A 19,982-nucleotide genomic window follows, 5' to 3' on the forward strand; every position below is an offset into this window, starting at 1 on the left:
CAAAACAAGTTCAAAATAACAGTATGTTTGAGCAACCAATAAAAATTGAACTCACAGAGATGATGAATAGACTAAAAAACACAGTCGCGGTTACATTCAATCAACAACATCATCATAACATCGAGTGTTTACAATTTTTTCTAACTTTTCTTTACTTAATAGAAGGTTTCATCAACATTCGTTCACAATACCTTATCTCCATTATCATAGACAATTATTTGAAAGGGAATAAGAAGAAAAGTGCCGAGGAAGAAGAAACAACCTGCCGAGTAGTGCCGAAGAAGACAAAATGACCAGGAATTGAAGCTGTCGGTCGAGGAAGAAGACGCCGTCGAAAGTAAAGGAGTCGTCTGTTTCGTTTTCGGTCGTCTGGTTGCGTCGCCGTCGAGCCGAAGAGGGGAAGATGAAGGTCGTCACTGTCGGGAGACTGGGGACTTGGAGTGTTATCTGCTGAAGTATGATGAATGAAGAAAGACCTATTCTTTTTTCGTTTTCAAATGAAGACCTATTTCATTCGGCAGTTTTTTGTTCGGGTAACCCGAATCTAACTCAACCCCACCCGACCCGTAACTGGGAGGGCAATTAACGCGATTTTGACCCGAATTGTCTCTTTAAGGATGGTTTTTTCCGGGTTTGATCGGTACTTAACCACCGAGGGACGAAAATGATATTTCGATTTTAACAAAAACATTATAAACACAATTAAATATATAATATTCCTAGTATATTCTTTTATTCTTAGTATTTTATAATAATTTTAAAATTATTTCTTTATATAAATATTTAATATATTATAATATATATAATATTAAAAAAATATGATATAATTACTATCCCTAAAAGGATGTCAATTATAATCTGCCTCGCGGTTTTTAATTTGAATGGTTTGGTTAGGAACGATACTTCTCGGTTTGACTGATAATTGACCGGGAATGAAGCGAGGATTGTATTTGTCTCTTCGCTTCAATCTTAATATGATTCTGCCCCGACCAAGAGTGAGTTGGTACGACCTTAATATTTTATTTATACCTTATATGTTAGTAAAAATTTCGGTATATAAAAAATTAATACATTTACCTTACCTTGATTTCGGTATACCTTAATTTCGGTATACAAAAAATCAATACATTTATCTTATCTTGATTTCGGTATATCTTAATTTCGGTACGGTATCCATATTATACCTTTAATACTTTAAAAACATATTAATTTTAAAAAACAATCTCATCCTTAAAATATAGATTATATATTGAATAATTTTCAGTATAATTATATTTTGATGAAAAATTATATCTTTATAATTAAATTAATATCAAATTTATTTAATTACTAGGAGTGATAGAGAAGTAAATTTGAAAGAGAAAATGGGAAGGAATGACATGTCATTACATCACTTGGAAAAATGATAAAAGGTGAGGAGAGAGAAATTTTGTTATTTTTTTGGCTAAACAAATTGCGCCACATTATTCCCTCTCTCAAATTCTCTCTCTCAATCATTTCTCTTTAATTATTTCCTGAATTATATATTATATATTTTAATTTATAAATATTATTTCGATATTCCGACATATCTCGATATACTAAAATTTTAAAAATCTCATACTTTTACCGTATCAATAATTTCGGTATCGTACTCTACCTTACATTTTTTTCGGTATACCTTAAAATCGTTATTTTCAATATATTACCGTACAATATTTTCGATATATTTATAATATCGGTAATTTTTAAACGATACCGGTAAAAAACATCTCGAAAGTAAAACGGGTTGGGAATGGCCTCGCAAATCCGCCCAACCATCTTAGTAAAGACTTTAGTCTGCTGCCAGTTGCTACGGACATGGCAGTTGAAATTGATCGCGCTTTTCCATTAGCCTAAATTTCCTTCCTTTTCTACTCTTGAAGAACAATTTATTAGCTTGAAGACGAAGCAGAAACTCTTCAGCAGGAAAGATCGTCATAAAAAGGACATATAGATAGTGTTTGTGTGTGAATCCATGGGATTCTTCAGATTATCCAAACTCAATCCAATTTACAGAGCATGTATCTCCAACTCCAAGTCTCGTAGCTATGCTCCGAAGAATCTCAATGTCTATCAACCAATTCAAATCTTGAACATATTCTCTCTTGAAACTCATGATCACTCATTCGCGCTGCCAGATAGTCGTTACACAATTCCGAAGCGATGGCACGTCGGACATTCACATCAGCAACACGAGCATTACGACCGCTCAACTAAGGAAGGTGAGAAGATATTCCACTTAGGGCTCGCAGCTGACATTTGCTTGGCTACTGGAAAAGCTTTGACTGGTTATGTCTCCGGAAGCACTGCGATAATCGCCGATGCCGCACATTCCATTTCCGATGTGGTTAGATTCTTTCGTTTCACTCTTTCAAATCCTAGAATCTGCTTTTATGTGAATTTCAGCTTCCAAATCAATAAATAGGTGAAATATGTATTTGTAGATTAGAAATTACATCTTATGATTTCATTCAGTATCATCTTCCTGATAGAAATGTTCAGAATTACTCTTATGTTGACGGTTCACCTTAGCTGATAGATTTCACTTTCTCTCTATATCAGCTTGATCAACTGGCTTCTCATCAAGTCTAATATTTCAAAAGTATTGCCTAACTAATGTATTTATTGATTGCACTGCAGGTTCTAAGCGGTGTAGCTCTTCTATCATTTAAGGCTGCTAGGGTTCCTCAGGACAAAGAACACCCATATGGTTAAATTTATTTATTTTTGTCATACATGTGTTGTTTATAGTTATCATCATATCATAACCTCTTTAATTATCTGACCCCAATATATTGTATGCTTTCATTTGCAAACAAGGCTAACAACTCACTGCTAGAAATCAGTATGCTGTTTGCATTTTTTTAGTACTCTTTCTTTACTGCAAGTTGATTGTGCTTTCAAATGTGAATATTAAATTGTTGCATTCTTGGTGCAAGTTTCCTAACTCATCCAAATCGGTTGTTGGGAAAAGTATGGGGTGTTGAGGATAGCAGTATTTGTAACTTGTTGCAACTCCTATTTACCCTCTCTTGTTTTTGATTGCTCACTGTTTAGCATTGTTTATAATTTTACCTCTCTGGATTATGATGCTCTTGAATGTTGAGTATCATGTCTTTTGTAATTTGGCATTTTTACAGCAAAATATTTGTAAGTGGATGGTAAATAATGGTACTTCTGTTTGTATGAACAACCAACTATTCATGGGGTCTACATGGTTGTGAAGTTTTCTATGTAATGCAGGGAATGTAGATGTGGGATTCTACATTCTTTTGTCATTCTAGGAAAGTTCTATTGTTTATTTCTTCATAAATAATGCATTAGGATAATTTGTATTTTCATTTCAAATTTGTTTTATCTTTAAACTTCCAGTCACTAAATTTTTACTTTTCTCAATATTCAGGACATGGTAAATTTGAAACCTTAGGAGCACTAGGGATTTCTCTTATGCTTCTGGGAACTGCTGGTGGCATAGCTTGGCATGCTTTAGATCTTTTTATGGTAAGGATCATGCCGTCCTTTTTATGGAGGTCAAATAACTAATACTTTGTACTTTGTAGTATTTGCAGCAAATTTTTGACCACTGCTTCCAATTGCTCATTTGCCTGATGAGAAATCTCAACATTTTATCTACAGGGCTTGATGTCACAATCTCCTGAGATAGTGGATCATCATCATGGGATTGACATGGCTCATCCTATTTTAGCTTTGAGTGTGACAATACTAGCAATATTTACAAAAGAAGGGTACTTAGACTTTCTCGTATTGCTGTAACAAAAGCTTCACTATTGTCTTGCTTTTTTCTTTGCTTGCCCTATCCAACTGTCTTATTTGATCTTTTCATTAATGCCTTTATGTGCATGTTGATATTTGTTTCTTTGTCACTTGTCAGTATTACCGTACCTACTTGTTTTCATAGTACCTTGGTTATTTAGTTAATGAATAGATATCCTATCACTTCTTATTTGAGTCTTCCCACATGAGTATTTAGTTCATAGTAGCTGCTTAGTTACTGCCTCCCTCATGTATACCTGATGTATGTGATTTTGTTTGAGATCTGCGTCTTCTATTGCACATTCTTTTGTATAAAGGATATATCCCCTGTTCCAGATCAGTCTGATGATTCTCCTCTGTATAGGACAAATATATACATATATGTGGTTTTGTGCTTCTTAATTTGTATGTGATTTTTATGTCCGAGACTGGCTTCTTTCCCTGTTTTCATAGATTGTACTGGATAACAAAGAGAGCAGGGGAAAGGGAAGGAAGTGGACTGATGAAAGCAAATGCTTGGCATCATCGTGCAGATGCTGTTTCCTCGTTAGTTGCACTAATTGGGGTTGGTAAGGACCTCTATCTTATTTCCAAATTGAAAAAAAAAAAAAACATGTTTAATGTTGATACGGGTATCTTTTAATAATTTGTCTGTAATTTATGATGCAACTAAAGAGTAGTTTGGGTGCATTCTAAATCTCTGATATTATGATAAATTTTTCACCCACTGTTCAACCAATGATTTGTTGAGATCCATTTCAGAATTGAACTATCTGAGACATTTTGTTTTTTTCAATTTTGAGCAACGGAAGCCTTGCCACACTATGTATGGTCTTTATGTTGTCACAAGTTGTGGATAAATGGATATTGCTTAAATTCTTATTTATATACATTATCATGAAGACAACTAGTTTTTTTGGATTTAATTATTTAAATATCTAGGCTGTCCAGTGCAGTTAGTTTAATAACTATTTTCTGATGTGGAGTCTCACATATCAATCATCATTTGTCAGGAGGTTCAATTCTTGGGGTCAAGTTTCTGGATCCTCTTGCCGGAATTGTTGTCTCAGGAATGATTTTGAAAGCAGGTCTTGAAAATGGTTATCAGAGGTATATACGGTTTGATATGCATATGATTATTATCTACTCTTTTTGTTATAGCCTGATCTGGTCTTTGGCTCTTCTCTTAATTTTCTGGTGTTGTAGCATATTGGAACTAGTTGATGCTGCAGTCCCATTGGAGGAATTGCTTCCTTATAAACAAACTATTCTGCAAGTTGAGGGAGTCAAGGTAAGTGATGGATTTCTTTGCATCCCATTTCGAAACACATTCAAAATCTGGATTGAATTAAATTTTGAATCTGTGATAATAAGTGTTTGAATTAAGGCCATTGTATATATATACTCATCGTGATTTTGAATCTGTTGTTAGGGGTGCAGTCATCTTAGGGGAAGAAGAGCTGGTTCATTTCTGCATCTTGATGTGAATATTGAGGTAATTAAAGCATCTGGGTATTATTATTAATTATTATGGTTATCATATGTTTGTTTTCTTGTAAAATATCAATCACATTATTCATATATTGATAGATATAATTATTACACAGGTAGATCCATTCTGTAGTGTGAGTGCTGCACATGATATTGCTGAGAGTGTTCGTAGTGAACTTCAGAAACAACATCCTCATGTTCTTGAAATCTTCCTACACGTAGGTATATATATTCCTCGTCTCTCCTCCACCATCTAAATCACAAAATTTATGCATTGACAAACAATTGGGTGGTCTTTTATAGAACCTGCAACTTCACTTTTAGTTGATGAATCAATGGGGGGAGAGTATGAAACAGAGGAGGAAAAACATTGGCACAATAATAATAGGACGAATTCAGCAGTAGCAGAACATAAGGAAATAGAAGATAAAGTCAGGAATATAATCTTGTGTAAATTCTCAGAGGTATGTTTGTTTTCTCAGTTTACAGTGTTCATCACTTAAAATCAGATTAATAATGGTAGTTGGGGTTGATTATTAGAAAATGGCGATTGAAAGGATAACAAGACACTTGTTGCCGGAGAAGATGGTCCTTCAAATGGAGGTCACAATGCCCGATGACATTCTAGTCGGGTAAGATTAAAAAAAAGAGAGAATTTTTATTTGATTTTCTATTACAACATGAAAACATATATTAATTACAGAGAAGGTATAAAGGTAGCAGAGGAAGCAGAAAAAGAAATATCAAAGTCTCTACCTCCAGATTCTGTTCAAATCTGCATTCAACTTCGTCTTGGTAATTCAATGCCAGCTCTAAACAAATTTAAAAATGCATGATGTATAACAAAAAAAAAACTAAATAAAACTCTTCAAAATCACATTTTGTTAAGAGAATTGGAATATTCAAAGTAGGGGTAAGCAAAAAAAAAGCGAACAATAAAAAAACTGATTGAACCGAGTTTTGATGTACCAATCATGACCAGTTTGGTTAAACCGAGTTTTGATGTACCAATTATATTTACGTGTTTAATAATTTTTAAGTATATGTGTTTCTAAATAAGTGGGAAAGATAAAAAAATTGCTTCTTTTTTTTGGTCAATGGTTTCAATCATAATAGACAATCTTTATTATTTTATATATTTAATGTTTTTTTAATTTAAAATTAAATAATTAATTTGTTACTTAATTTATTAAACTTTTATTCTTAAGAAATTTTTGAATAACTTCTTGGTTAATGATAATAGGCACGTGCAAAAATAAAACATTTAATTCTTTTCTCGTCATTCTACAAATTTTGTTCATTTTCAAATGACTAATTAAACTGTCTTCTAATTGTTTATGACCAAATAACATAATTAAATATCTATTTCTTTAATTAAGAAATATACAAATAAAAAATAAACATTATAATAAGTTGAAATTTTCTCAAATTTTAAATTATCCATTATTTTGTAATAAAAAAAAATTTAGTATAAGTTCAAATTTTTGGGATACCAACATTATTGAGTTTGACTATATTCTCTAAAATCAATGAGTAGTATAAATTAATAAATTTTGTAATTTGTTACTTACGCAACTATAATTTATTCATTCTTATAACAGATCCATGAATAAATTGAATTTCGTCAATATTCTTACTGCATACATACATAGTTCACAAAATTAAATTTCTAATATACTTTGGCCCAATAACCATTTGTGGTGTTTAATTTATGGTTGGTAATTTAGGTAAGCTTAAAGAGTTATCGGTCCAGGTTGACACAGGTTCATCGATTCTATTCTAAACTAAAACTGTTTAATAATTCGAATAAAAATTTCTAACCTAATCCTGATTTACCTAACTCATCCTGATTTACCTAACTCAACGTGAACTAAACTTATGTAATTAATTCATATATCTCTATTTCAAATTAAAAAAACATTAGTAAAAAAAAAGTTAAATCACAATTCACACAAAATTTTATGTATTATGAAATAAATACTCTAAAAATACATGTCAATATCTAAATTTTTTATCAAACTTAAATAATATCACAATGTATAATATTTATCATATCAATGTATAAATATAATACAAATAACAAGTGAAAACTTAAATAAATAAATAAAAGTTGGGTAAAGAAGGAACCATTGATCAGATAATTGTAGTCTGGAATAATTTCCAATGCAAAAGTGACCATATCTTTCGCTAAAATTATCATCACAGAATGGTTTTAATTCTTTAACAAAAATATTAAACAAATTAATAAAGACACTAAATTTTAAAGATTATTATTCAAACATAGAAAGATGAAAAAAATGAGACTCAGAAGAATTAGATGGTTTCTAATCACAAAGGGAATGAATTCCCTTATCAGCAAATAGGTAGGTATTCAACATCATAGTCTCAAATCCATTCATTTAAAATTAAACAAATGAAGAATTGTAAAATAAACATTAACAAAATCAAATTTGATGAAGATCCAACAAAACAAAGAAAGATTGAAAAAGGCTCAGAAGGATCCATTGGTATATTATAATCACAAAGGATATTTCCATATAATCATAAAATAGGTAGTTATAAACATCATAGCCTTACTTAAATTCAATTAGTAGAAAAACATATCTAATCAAAATCAAACAAATGAAAAAGGTAAGAAATTATAAAAAAAGGCTCAGAAGGATCCATTGGTGTTTTCTAATCACAGAGGATAATTCCAGATCAGCAAATAGGTAGTATTCAACATCACAGCCTCTATTTCATTCATTGGAAAACATATATGAAGATGGAAAATTAGAACTGCAAATCTCCAAGCATTGAAGATCTTACCTAGCTCATTGTAATGGTAGTGAATCTGGATAGAGAAGAAGGTTGCCGTCCTTAACCATTTATAGAGAGAGAGATCAAGAACTAGGTTTAGGGTTCGTTGCGGCTATTTCTTTGGTTTAGGGTTTTTATGGGCCTTTATTGGGCTTCTATTGAATTTGGGTCGTAATTTTGTAATAAAACTCAATAGTAATAATAAAATAATTAATGCTAAAATCGAATACAATCATAATCATATGAATGAACCTTCAATAATTACTCAATAAAAATTCTGAGTTGGACCAGGCTTAAATTGGGCTTAAAAAAATAACAATTTTTTTTTTTAATAAAACAAATAGATAAAAATAAGTATTAACATTTTTTTAATAATTAAATAAATAAACTGTAATTAATTAAGGGTAATATTTCATATTTTTGGAATTTTGATCAAATGACCCTAAAATAAACCCTCCTCTCAAAACTAACCTTGATAAACTCGTTTTTCAAATATAACATTTTTTAAAAAATTTTGACAAGTTTACCCTTACTATATTTTTTTTTATTTCACTAACCTCTTCTCCCCTCCATTTCTCAGTTTTCTTTCCCTTCTCTCCCCCGCGATCGTTGCTCTCTCACGACGCACTCCCCCGACTCCCACGCCCCAAGCCCCGACTCCCCCAACTACAATCATTCCCGACTCCCCCGACATTCGCCATAGGACGACGCGCAACACCAGACGCTTACCCATCGAGCCCGACTACTCGACGATCGCCAAGACGCTTCCAGCCCGAATCTCCGACGATCGTCAAGCATTTCTCAGGTTAGTTCGACTACTCCTCCCTCTCTTGCATGTTGAGTATGAAATGTTTTAGGGTTTTAAGTTTTAGGGTTTATTGAGTTCTATAGTTTTGGTTTGAAATGTTGTGAGATCTGAGAAATGTATAATTTTTACTTATTCTGAATGGTTTGTGAACATTTTCCTGTGGGTACGCCAATGCAATTTGCGTGGGTACGCCAATGAAATTTGCGTGGTACGCAAATGAATTGCATTGTACGCCAACTCAATTGCGTGTCCACAAATATTTTAACAAAGATATGAAACACCTCTGGGGTTATATCTCGCCAAGAAGAAAACCTGGAAGAAGAAAAGCGTATGTGATGATGCTTATACTTTACATGAGTTCGCACTAGCCTTCCAAGTGTGGACCTATGAGCTTATCAATACATTTGTCCCCAAATTTGTTGAAATGACACGGCAAGATCCTACAAGCCCGAGGATAATGCTCTATACATCCTACAGGAGTTATTCCATATAGGAGGTATTCACTACCCTCTAGAAGTGCAATGTTCTCAACAAAATTAATGAGTCTGAGGAGGAGAAGAGAAAGTACTCTAGGACGACTTTGAAGGTATGAGAGGCAACATTTATGATAAATTCTTTGAATTGGATGGGAGGAAGAGAAATAATGAAGGTTGTGATGAAAAAGATGAAATGACTCCCAAACCGTCGGACAAGAAGATGAGACTTATTAGTCCCCAGCTCCTCAACCCTGAAGTTAACGATGAAATAGTCAAGACAACTCTCAGTAAGTCCCTTCTACGACGACTCCTCGAACTAATCAAGACAATTCTACATCTAGTGCACCCAATCGAGTGTCTCAAGCCTATACTGATGCCAAATTTGATGAGCTAACAAAGGATGTAAATGAGATTAAAACTGTAATCAAACTCATCAAAGAGAATCAACATCTTATAATCACATTATTGGGGGAAATAAAGGAACAAAAGAATGGTGGATGAGAAGAAAAAAAAGAGGCATGTACTGCACTTGATATTGAGAATGAGAAGGAGAAGGAGAAAAAGAGGTAGGAGATGAAGAAGAGGAAGCATGATGAGGAGATGAAGAGGATGCAGGAGATGAAGAAGAGGAAGGAGGATGAGGAGATGAAGAGAAAGAAGGAGGAGAGGAAGGAGAGGTTAATGGAGTTGGCCAAGAGGAGGAAAGCGGCTAAGTTGGCCACTAAGTTGGCAAATAAGGAGTTGGCCAAGAAGAGGAAGGCGGAGATGGCAGGTAAGGTATATTTGTGTTATATATTTTTTTTATAAATAACAAGATAATTTAAATGTTTAACACAAATTTTCAAATAACAAGATAATTTTTAAACATTATTCCAAAATTAACATTAAAAATCATCTAACTCCAACCCTTATAAATACTACACTTAAACCAACAAAATGTTCATGATACAGAGAAAAAAATAGTTTGATGCTCTGTTTTTTCGTTAGTTCAACCTAAAATAAGCCACATACTTTTTCAGAATTAATTTGTTTGTCGTCCAAATTTAGTATACTTATTATATATAAATGAAGACATTTAACCGTAGAACAAAATTATTATATCACATTAACTAATAATAGGACATGGTTTGATAAATCAATTTAAGTATAAACATTTATTTATTAATAAGTTAGAAGACAACTCTTCAAATATATTTGTTGTCATTAAAAATAGACAATTTTTTAAAAATAAAATAATATTAACATCAAATTAACTAGGATTATGATTACAAATATAAATACATGTAAAATCATTAATTATGCATTACATTATGTAAGCATCATCGTTTAGTTGTAATCATTATTATATATTATAAACAATATCATCTAGACAAATCATCATATAATATAGTATAGGCATTATAATCGTGATAATAAAAATTATATTCCTAATGGATTTGTTGACTATTCATATAAATAAGAGTTTATAAAAAAAAAATGATTATACTTTTTCATGAAATTGATTCTACTACTACATTTGTCAATTCATTTAATTTTGAGAAATGAATAAGACTATTAGGGTCTTCTTCATAGAAAATATGTACTCATACAAAAACACAAACAAAACAGTGGTATATACCATTTTAATTAATTTTATTTTTTTTACAAACTGAGAAAGAGTAAATAGGTGAGTGTCAATGATAATCAATAAATTAAGAATTTGAACCCAAAATCCTATAAAAAAAAATGTGAATAAGAAAAACCTGATAATGAGAGAGTAAAGGTTGAGTAAGGAGAAAGGGATTAAGGAAAGAAGAATTATTTATATAGTGGCGGAGGTGAGGTGAGGCTGATTAATGAATGAATGAATTAATTAATTAATTATATATTTACTAACTAATGAATATTTATATATAATTATAAATTATTAAGTTAAAAAATATGAAATGTCAACAAAATTTTAAAACAGTAATATTATACGTATTTATTTTATTAAATAACAAATCAAATTAATTTATATAAAATTTAAAATATTATATATATATATATATTTAATTAAATAAATATGAATATTTTAAATTTAATTATATATATTTATTTAATTAAAGAACATATAAAATTATATAATGTTTTTAAATTAAAAAAATACAATATCATAACATTTTAGTTTTTACTTATTATTATTTTTATTTAATAATTATGATCGTCTATGTATATATAATTAATTATTAATAAATTCATATATTTATAAAAGTAAATATTAATTATAATTTAAATTTAATAAACATCATTTACCTATTCATAATAAATATTAGGTAACCACTAGTCACCCTCACACTACTCTCCAATCTTTCTTGACTTCTTAATTTTTTTTAATTCTAAATTTTAATTTTTGCCTTTTTATTTAGTATTTTTTATTCTTACTAAACCTTAAAATTATTAATATTTTTTATTTTTATTTTTTCTAAACCTAAATTAGAAAAAATAAATAAATTAAGATCAAATATTTTATATATTCTATTTTTCTTTTCTATCTTTTCTCCTTTCATTTCTCAAATGAAAATAAATAAAAATAATTCAAAATTTACAAATAAATTATCATAACAATTTTTTTATAAAATTTTTGAATATTTTTTTTAAATAATAAAATCTACTCAAACATTTTGCTGAATAATCAAATATAATATAATAAAATTTATATACAGAATAAGTCTTATCTTACACTTAAATCCTAAATCATGTATTACGTAAATATATATTCATATAAAAAAACTAAGCCTTGTATCATAAACCCTTGTATCATAAATTATAATCATAATCATAAATCCTAAATTAATTATATAAATATATATTCATATAACTTTAAAAATTAAAAATATTCTAAATCTTAAACTAATTATATAAATATACATTAATATTAAAAAAAAATCATAAACTTACAACCTTAAGCCATAAAGACATTATATGATTATATATATTCATATAAAATAACATAATAAATTAATAATATTATTATTTATAAATATTAATAATTAAAAATATCCTAAATATTAAACTCTATCTTAAACTTTAAGGTACTGTAATTTATATACTCCTAAATTAATCATATAAATATATATTTATATAATAAAAGAGAAAATAAAATTTTTAATATATAAAAAATAGAGCGGAGAGTTAGAAAAGAGAGTGAGAGAAAGACGAGGGAATTAAAATTTTCAAATTGGAATTTTCGAGAACCAATATTATCATTATATATCATTTAATTAATACAATAACAAACTATATAAAGTTTATAAATTTAAAATATATTAATTATTATATATAAAAGTTTAAACTAATTAATAGGTATATATAATATAATTTATATTCTTAATTAAATTTTAAATTTAATTATATATATTATTTAATTAAATAATATATAAATTTATATAATGTTTTTAAATTTAAAATATATTGCTATACATTATTGTTTTTTTACATATTATTATTAATGTATATTATAATTAATTATTAATAAATATATTGACAAAATAAATATTAATATAATTTAAATTTAATGTTTTTTTTACAAATATAGAGTTTATAAATTATTAACTAGTTAGGTATAATATCTCTATAATATAATTATTGTAATTTTTTTTAAATATTATAGATTAATAAAAATATAAATATTGTACTAAATAGAAGTATGATATAGATTTATGTTATTATATTTGAATTTATCACCTAATAGATGAGTAGGAAAAGAAAAATTTATGACCTTTTAGACATTTCTTCTCAAGCCAACTCATTTGGTTAGATCATTATGTAAAGATTGCGAATTAATCTCCAGATTGAAAACATAACTCTAAACTTAAAAAGTAAGTAAAACTTGATTGTTTGTCATTGGACCTCGTAACCCTACTAAGGGGCATTTTGCCCTACCATGTGGTCAACCTCTTACCTTCTATTTTACTTATTATTTTTTAAACTCTAAGAAAGTCTTTAGAGTTTGTATAGACTTCTCAACATGTTTGTAAGTTCAAAAAATTTATTCTAAAACAACTTTGATTTTTACCTATTGTTTTTATCTCTCGAGTATTAGTTTTTGTAATTGTGAAATGATCGGTCAATGTTTTTGTCATTGATCATTCATAATTGTCTACTTGAGTGTTCGTAAGAAATCAAAATTTAATTGGAATTATGTTTAGCTATATTCAGCTCAAGAACAACTTTAATTATGATTATATAAGTCTTATTAACTAATAGGAACATCTAAAGACGATAGTTTAAAGTATATAACTACAATAATAAATTTGTATGGATTCATAAAGACTTTCTAAACAAAAAAGTTTTAAAATTATTTTAAGAATTAAATAAATAATATTCTGACTAAGAAGATGGTGAGAATGTTAAAGTTTTCTAATATTTTTAATATATATACACAAACTCTTAATTTTTATTTAAATAAATAAAAGAGAGGCATACCATTTAATAAAATAGGAGTGTTATTAATATCAACTAGCATGTATCCCGATTAATAATATAAAAATTGTGAAAAAATATTACGGTAAAATTTTTATGGGCGGGTCAACCCACAATCCGACCCAAGTATCCATTTACTCTCACATATATCAAAATTAACCACAGCTCTCGACCCGGCAATCCAGACACTTTAAAAATTAAGCATCATTATATAGATATAAATTACCATAGATTACCCTAAGGACATTGATAGTATAATTGTCTCCATAAGTTATCTTTAATTTCTCTTCTTTTACAATATTTATTTTCATTGCTTCTTCATTCTTCATTTTGTGTGATGATTGAAATAACATAATTAATATCTTCTTCATCTATTATTATCTTCAATTCTATTAAATTTATTTTTTCCTCAAATTGCTACCATTTTGTTAAATCTATTTTTTTTTACTAGTAATAATGTTGAGAAGTCAGAGTTAATTTTAGTTTTTCAAATTACTTTTAAAATGGTATAATTTTAAGAGGTCAGGACCTAATGAGTTTTTTTTACTAGTGATATATATATATATATATATATATATATATATATATATATATATATATATATATATATATATATATATATATATATATATATATATATATATATATATATATATATATTATAAATAATATTATAATAAATAAATTAACTACATTTATTTTTGTCATTAAATTTCTACAAAGCCAAAGTGCCAAACAAATTTAAAAGAAAAAGTTGTCACGTGAGAGGGTAGGCTAGAGAAACATTTTTAAGGACAAAAAAAATAATTAAAGTCTTACAACACAGCCAACATCATATAATTATTGACAATAAATCGTTAACAGTCAAACACAATAAAAAAACATCAAAGTTGATTGTAGACATCAATTCATATCCCATGATAGGAAATATTATAGATTTTCATTTGTCAAAATAGGAAGAAATAGGCTTGTCAATGTAAATGTAAATTATACTTAATTGTAACTGGACTATTATTTCCAATGAAATATGCATTCATATTTATTTGCTTTAAGAAAAGTGTTTTTATAAGAAGACAATAATTTGAATTTGAATGTAATATGTGTTTTTTTTAAAGATTGTCTTTTATTAAATATAAAGCCAAAAGGCACTGTTTGTACTTAAGTTTCAAGAAACACTCTTCCATAATTCTCATACAATGAAACAATACAAAAAAAGTTCAATTTTCTTCTTAAAAACATCTATCAAATATTGGGTTTTTAAAATTCAATTCAAAACGATTATTTCAATTTTATTTCATATCCATGACCCCAAATTTTGAATTATCAATAATCTCCAATCCCCTTTTCGAAAAACAATTAATGGGTATTAGATTTTTGGGTGCTCATTTACATCTTTTGCAATAAATGGTACCTATGGATTGTTGAGAAGAATTTGGCTCAAGGGCATTTTTAATCTATTAATTTTTCATATATATTTTTGGTTACTTTTCTAGTTCTTAAATTTATAAAAATAGTAGTAATCAAATTGTAATATAAAAAAAAAACTATAACTTATTCACATAATAATAAACTATTTTAATTATATTATTTTCTTTTAATAATTTTTAAAAACTATTTATAACATTAAAAAAAACTATATCATATCCATATCTCATGAATTCTAAATCTCATCATCTACTACTCTTATAAATATTATAACATAACTTTAAAGTTCATAAGTCATCCCCACTTTTAGCATCCTCTTTCGAGGAATATCGAACACTTTCTCCGACTGCCTCAGATTCTTTTTCAAAAAATTATACGATCCAATCAACACTTTCTTCATAATCCCGGCTCCATTCCCCGCCACCACTTCGCTCTCGCCCATAAAATGAACCACACCCGACCCCCAAGCCTTTTCCAACAACTCAACCTCCCTTTCCATCAATTCTTCTATCTCGTTATCCTCCTCCTTCTTTTCAACGTTACTTTCCTTTAAGAAAATAACCTCCTCCCTTATGAACCCCTTTAGCCTTTCCACGAGCATTCTCTCAAACGGCTCTTGTTCGTTCCTTGCATCTATGTAACCGTACCTCACCACGCAACGAAAAACATTGAGCTCCCTTGGTTGAATTCGACGAAAAAGGAAACGCTCCTCTGAAGGCACTATGCTTATAGGCAAAGACTTGACTGAAACGAAAACCAAAACAGAGTGCAAAGCAGGCACATTGTCAATGTAGTGCTTGAAGATGGGCGGGACTCCTTGGACAAGCTCTGAATAGAAAATCGCTAGCCCTGGCAAGGGCACACAGTTCGAGTCAACTGTCATCTCTTTAACTTTCTCGGGGGAGATTTTGTTCTCCAGCTCGTAATAGTATTTGCTCCTGTAAACGTGGTTCCACACGTACATGACTGTCATCATGACGAATGCAAATGCAAAGGGTAAATAGCCGCCTTGATTGAACTTGTACAGGACCGACGTCAAGTAGAGTAGCTCCACACCTCCTATGATTAAAGTGTAAGTGATCACGAGAAGTATGTTCGTTTTCCACACAATGATCATGATCAATACCAATAATCCAGACGTTAATGTCATCACAAACACCACGGCAAGACCTGAAAAGATCCTTGTATTAAAGGTTTTGACGAAATATTAATATTGGCTTCAACCCCATTACACAACTATAATGAAAATTACCATATGCATTTCCAATTTTAGTAGTTGTTTTGAAACCAAAGGTGACACAAACGCAAGCCACCATGAGGAGGTAGTTAATTTCAGGAACGTAAACCTGCCCATGAAACTTAGCCGACGTATGAATAACTGTGACACGAGGGAAACAACCCATCGAGAGAGACTGCTGAATAACAGAGAAAGCCCCTGATATCAACGATTGACTCGCTATCACAGCCGCCAACACAGCCACCACAAAAGTTGGCCAATAAACAGGCGCTGCAATTACAAATTTACAAATTTTACAATCACAATTAAGTACTTATTCATTCATCATCAAAAAGGAAATGTCTTACATGGAACTGATTTGAAGTAAGCATCTGCAAAATCATCAGTGTTGTTTATAAGGTAAGCAGCTTGGCCAGTGTAAGATAAGACAATTGCGGGATAAACAAGTGTGCTCATGCTTAATCGTATTGCATTAACACTGAAATGTCCAACGTCGGCGAACAATGCCTCAGCACCTGTAGTGCAAAGGATAACACCGCCTAGAGAAATCCATGCCTCTTTCTTGTTTCTTTTGAAATACTCAACTATGTACCAAGGGTTTAAGGCTTTTATAATAGTGGGATCATGATGGAAGAAATTGTAGGTTCCAATTGCCATATTCAAACATAACCATAAAAACATAATTGGAGCAAAACTATACCCTACTTTGTCTGTACCAAATCTTTGAACAGCAAATAGAACCACCAAGATTGCAACTGAAATCCACACAATCCTATCTGTAATCAATAATCAAACCAAACTCATTATTATAACAATACCCATTTCATAGAATGTGAATTGGGTTCGAGGTAAATAGTAAATCAAGTATAACTACCATCAGTCAGCACATGGGCTAGAGATTTAGCTTCCTTGATCCCTCCTACGGCTGATAAAACTGCAACAACCCACATGCACCAGACGATGAAGATGTTGATTCAGATCGTTTAAATTGAAATTAGAGAGTTTCTTATAATGGGTACCTGAGATACAAGGGGTGAGGATTCCATCGCCAATGAGCATGGAAGTGGCGAGCATGGTGGCGAAGAGGAGAGAATATTTGGAAAATGCACTATTTTCCAGTCTCGATTTGAGCTTCGATGCAAGCTTAACTTCATTGTTTGGGATTTGCAAATTAAATGTAGAAACTTCTCTGTCTTCAGCTTCTTGGCTAGGCAATAAGCTCACTTTCGCGTTTCGGCATAGAAGCGAATACAACGCAAACGTTCCTCCTGCGTTTTTACAAATAACAGAGATTTTGGAATTTATATAAATATTTTAATATAATAAAAATTAATTGACATTATTTTAGTATATATAAATACATTTATTAATAACATGTTTAGTACCAAAAAAAAAACGTGTATATGATTTTGGTTTAATATTTTAACAAATATATAAAATATAATATAAATAAGAGCTTTTAAATAATATTAAAATAATGATTCATTCAAAATAATATTTATTAGGTTGATAAAAAAAATATCATATGATTTAAAAGATAATTTTATGATAATTCAACAAATATTTTTGTAAACAAAGAAAAAAGATATTTCTATAATGACCATGATATATAAAAATTGTATTAAATTTTAATAGAAAATAATGTATTATTTAATGAGGGTAAAAAAAATCTAATAAGAGAGAAAAAAATTAAATTTTTATTACACTCATTAAATAACATATAATTCTCAGTTAAAAGTTTCTAATAAAAAAAATTATATTGAAAAAAACCATTTATTATGGTTTAAATTTTCAAAATATCTTTTGAAAAAGGTACTTTCTTTATTTTAAGACTGATCCGATTAAGATTTTAAAAAAAGTAATAATATAATTAACATTTTTTTTATCACTCGTATCACTCAATTAATTATATTATTATTATATATTAATACATTTCAAATTTATTTATAAAAAAATCATACTTTCTAAAAGTTAATATCAATCAATTTTTTTAAATAGTAAATAAATTATTCAAATAAACTTGTAAATATTCTATTAGTATATTCATATAATTTATTGGAACAATATAATTTTAATTAATATATCAATATGAAAAATAAGATAAGTTCAAATCAGTTTGTTCATAAAATATCACCATTATATCAAACTAATTTTATACAAAATAAAATAAAATAAAAATTTGACACATCTTTAAAAACCTAAACAAACCAATGAAATAAAAGTGTACTATGGTCATTAATTAATAATGAAACAAGCAATTAATTATTACATAATTTTTTAAATATATGTTGAAAAAGATAATTTCATTAATTTGTGATTTAGTAAAATATAGTTAGTAGTTATATTCTAGTCAAATATTCCTTAGCAATTAATTTCTTTATTAAAAGTGAAAAAAAATGTGTAAGTCAACAAATAACTTTATATATTTATCTCTTCATATATATATTTTTTTGTTACAAATAATAAAAATTTATAATGATCTATTTAAAATAAAAATATAATTATTTTAATAATATTAAGATCTATCAAGGTTTGATTCAACTTATACTTAATTTAAGAGTTCGCATTTCATTCGCAAAACGCAAAATTATTGTATCAGATTATTATAGATTATTATGTAAACGATTTAAACGAAAGGAAAAGCAAAAGCGAAGAGTTGGTTAGAATGTACCTTCGCCGTTATCGTTTGCACGAAGAACGATGAAGACGTATTTGATCAAAGGAATGATGGTGAGTGTATAGAAAATCAAAGAAAGAACTCCTAATATATCATCCTTATGCTTGATTCCATCTTGAAATACGCCGGCATAAACGTACAACGGCGACGTTCCGATATCTCCATACACAATGCCTAAACTCTGAAACGCAAGTTGCAGAAGCACAAACCATGACTCCAATCCCTAACACATACAGAATCATCAACAAAATTTCAATCGAACTATTAATCAATTATCAATCAAATCGTAACCGTAACCGCTTATAGATTAGGTTAAATGAAAAGGAAATGAGAATTGAATCGCACCTTACCGCCGCCGTGAGCTGGATCGGCTCGAGAGAACTTCGCCGATTCGATATCGAGTGAATCGTAACGACGAAGCCTGTGCCATGAATTCTTCTTAGATTTCAGTTGATTTTGATACGGTTGGAGATTTGATATCTCTTCTTCTGGACAGATTTGGCCATTATCATGAACATTATTAGTTAATTGCTCGTCACTTGCCATTAATCTCACACTTTCCGGTCAACTTTCCGGTCAGTTAACGGAATCTACAGTAGAGAGAGAAAGTGTGAGGGTTTATGCTGTGTGGGAAGAAGAAGACTACTTATAGGATGCCACAAATTATTATTATTATTATTATTAATGTAAAAGTATTAAAATTGTTGTAATAATATTGAAAAATTGATAGTATTAATTATTGTTTAAGGAAAATTAAATAGAGATTTTGTACATATTATTTTTATTTTAATGCATAAACAAATAAAATGAATTATAATGAGTTATTTTAAA

The 19,982-nt window shown here is 29.2% G+C and overlaps 2 protein-coding genes and 3 non-coding genes across 5 annotated transcripts; 1 reads left to right on the top strand and 4 right to left on the bottom strand.

The window, feature by feature from the left end:
- Positions 1-1,834: 1,834 nt before the first annotated feature.
- On the top strand, positions 1,835-6,164 carry LOC124916083 (metal tolerance protein 2). Its single transcript, XM_047456820.1, has 12 exons — positions 1,835-2,368; positions 2,662-2,731; positions 3,425-3,522; positions 3,658-3,767; positions 4,249-4,364; positions 4,809-4,905; positions 5,002-5,086; positions 5,228-5,290; positions 5,403-5,508; positions 5,590-5,750; positions 5,827-5,918; positions 5,990-6,164. Exons 1-12 carry the CDS (start codon positions 1,997-1,999, stop codon positions 6,120-6,122), a joined length of 1,503 nt encoding a protein of 500 aa, XP_047312776.1. The 5' UTR covers positions 1,835-1,996; the 3' UTR covers positions 6,123-6,164.
- Positions 6,165-7,583: 1,419 nt separating this feature from the next.
- Positions 7,584-7,676, bottom strand: LOC124923123. The gene has a single exon (XR_007098138.1). It is a non-coding gene; the product is annotated as a small nucleolar RNA R41 (small nucleolar RNA).
- Positions 7,677-7,769: 93 nt separating this feature from the next.
- LOC124923122 lies at positions 7,770-7,864 on the bottom strand. Its single transcript, XR_007098137.1, has one exon. It is a non-coding gene; the product is annotated as a small nucleolar RNA R41 (small nucleolar RNA).
- A 67-nt stretch (positions 7,865-7,931) lies between these two features.
- On the bottom strand, positions 7,932-8,023 carry LOC124923121. Its single transcript, XR_007098136.1, has one exon. It is a non-coding gene; the product is annotated as a small nucleolar RNA R41 (small nucleolar RNA).
- A 7,494-nt stretch (positions 8,024-15,517) lies between these two features.
- On the bottom strand, positions 15,518-19,697 carry LOC124911806 (potassium transporter 5-like). The gene is made up of 7 exons (XM_047452329.1): positions 19,497-19,697; positions 19,146-19,374; positions 17,494-17,742; positions 17,349-17,408; positions 16,822-17,250; positions 16,490-16,744; positions 15,518-16,407 (listed from the first exon to the last, which is right to left on the bottom strand). The coding sequence occupies exons 1-7, from the start codon at positions 19,695-19,697 to the stop codon at positions 15,518-15,520; spliced, it is 2,313 nt and encodes a 770-aa protein (XP_047308285.1).
- Between the last annotated feature and the right edge of the window lie 285 nt (positions 19,698-19,982).

Source organism: Impatiens glandulifera, chromosome 1 (assembly GCF_907164915.1).
Source record: "Impatiens glandulifera chromosome 1, dImpGla2.1, whole genome shotgun sequence".
Lineage (NCBI taxonomy): Eukaryota > Viridiplantae > Streptophyta > Magnoliopsida > Ericales > Balsaminaceae > Impatiens > Impatiens glandulifera.

Coding starts and splice junctions, on each gene's coding strand:
- LOC124911806 (XM_047452329.1), bottom strand. CDS start 19,697: ATGGCAAGTGACGAGCAATTAACTAATAATGTTCATGATAATGGCCAA. Junction 17,743..19,145: donor TGCAAACGATAACGGCGAAG/GTACATTCTAAC, acceptor GTAAAAACGCAG/GAGGAACGTTTGCGTTGTAT. Junction 17,251..17,348: donor AGCCCATGTGCTGACTGATG/GTAGTTATACTT, acceptor TATTGATTACAG/ATAGGATTGTGTGGATTTCA.
- LOC124916083 (XM_047456820.1), top strand. CDS start 1,997: ATGGGATTCTTCAGATTATCCAAACTCAATCCAATTTACAGAGCATGT. Junction 4,365..4,808: donor AGTTGCACTAATTGGGGTTG/GTAAGGACCTCT, acceptor ATCATTTGTCAG/GAGGTTCAATTCTTGGGGTC. Junction 4,906..5,001: donor CTTGAAAATGGTTATCAGAG/GTATATACGGTT, acceptor CTGGTGTTGTAG/CATATTGGAACTAGTTGATG.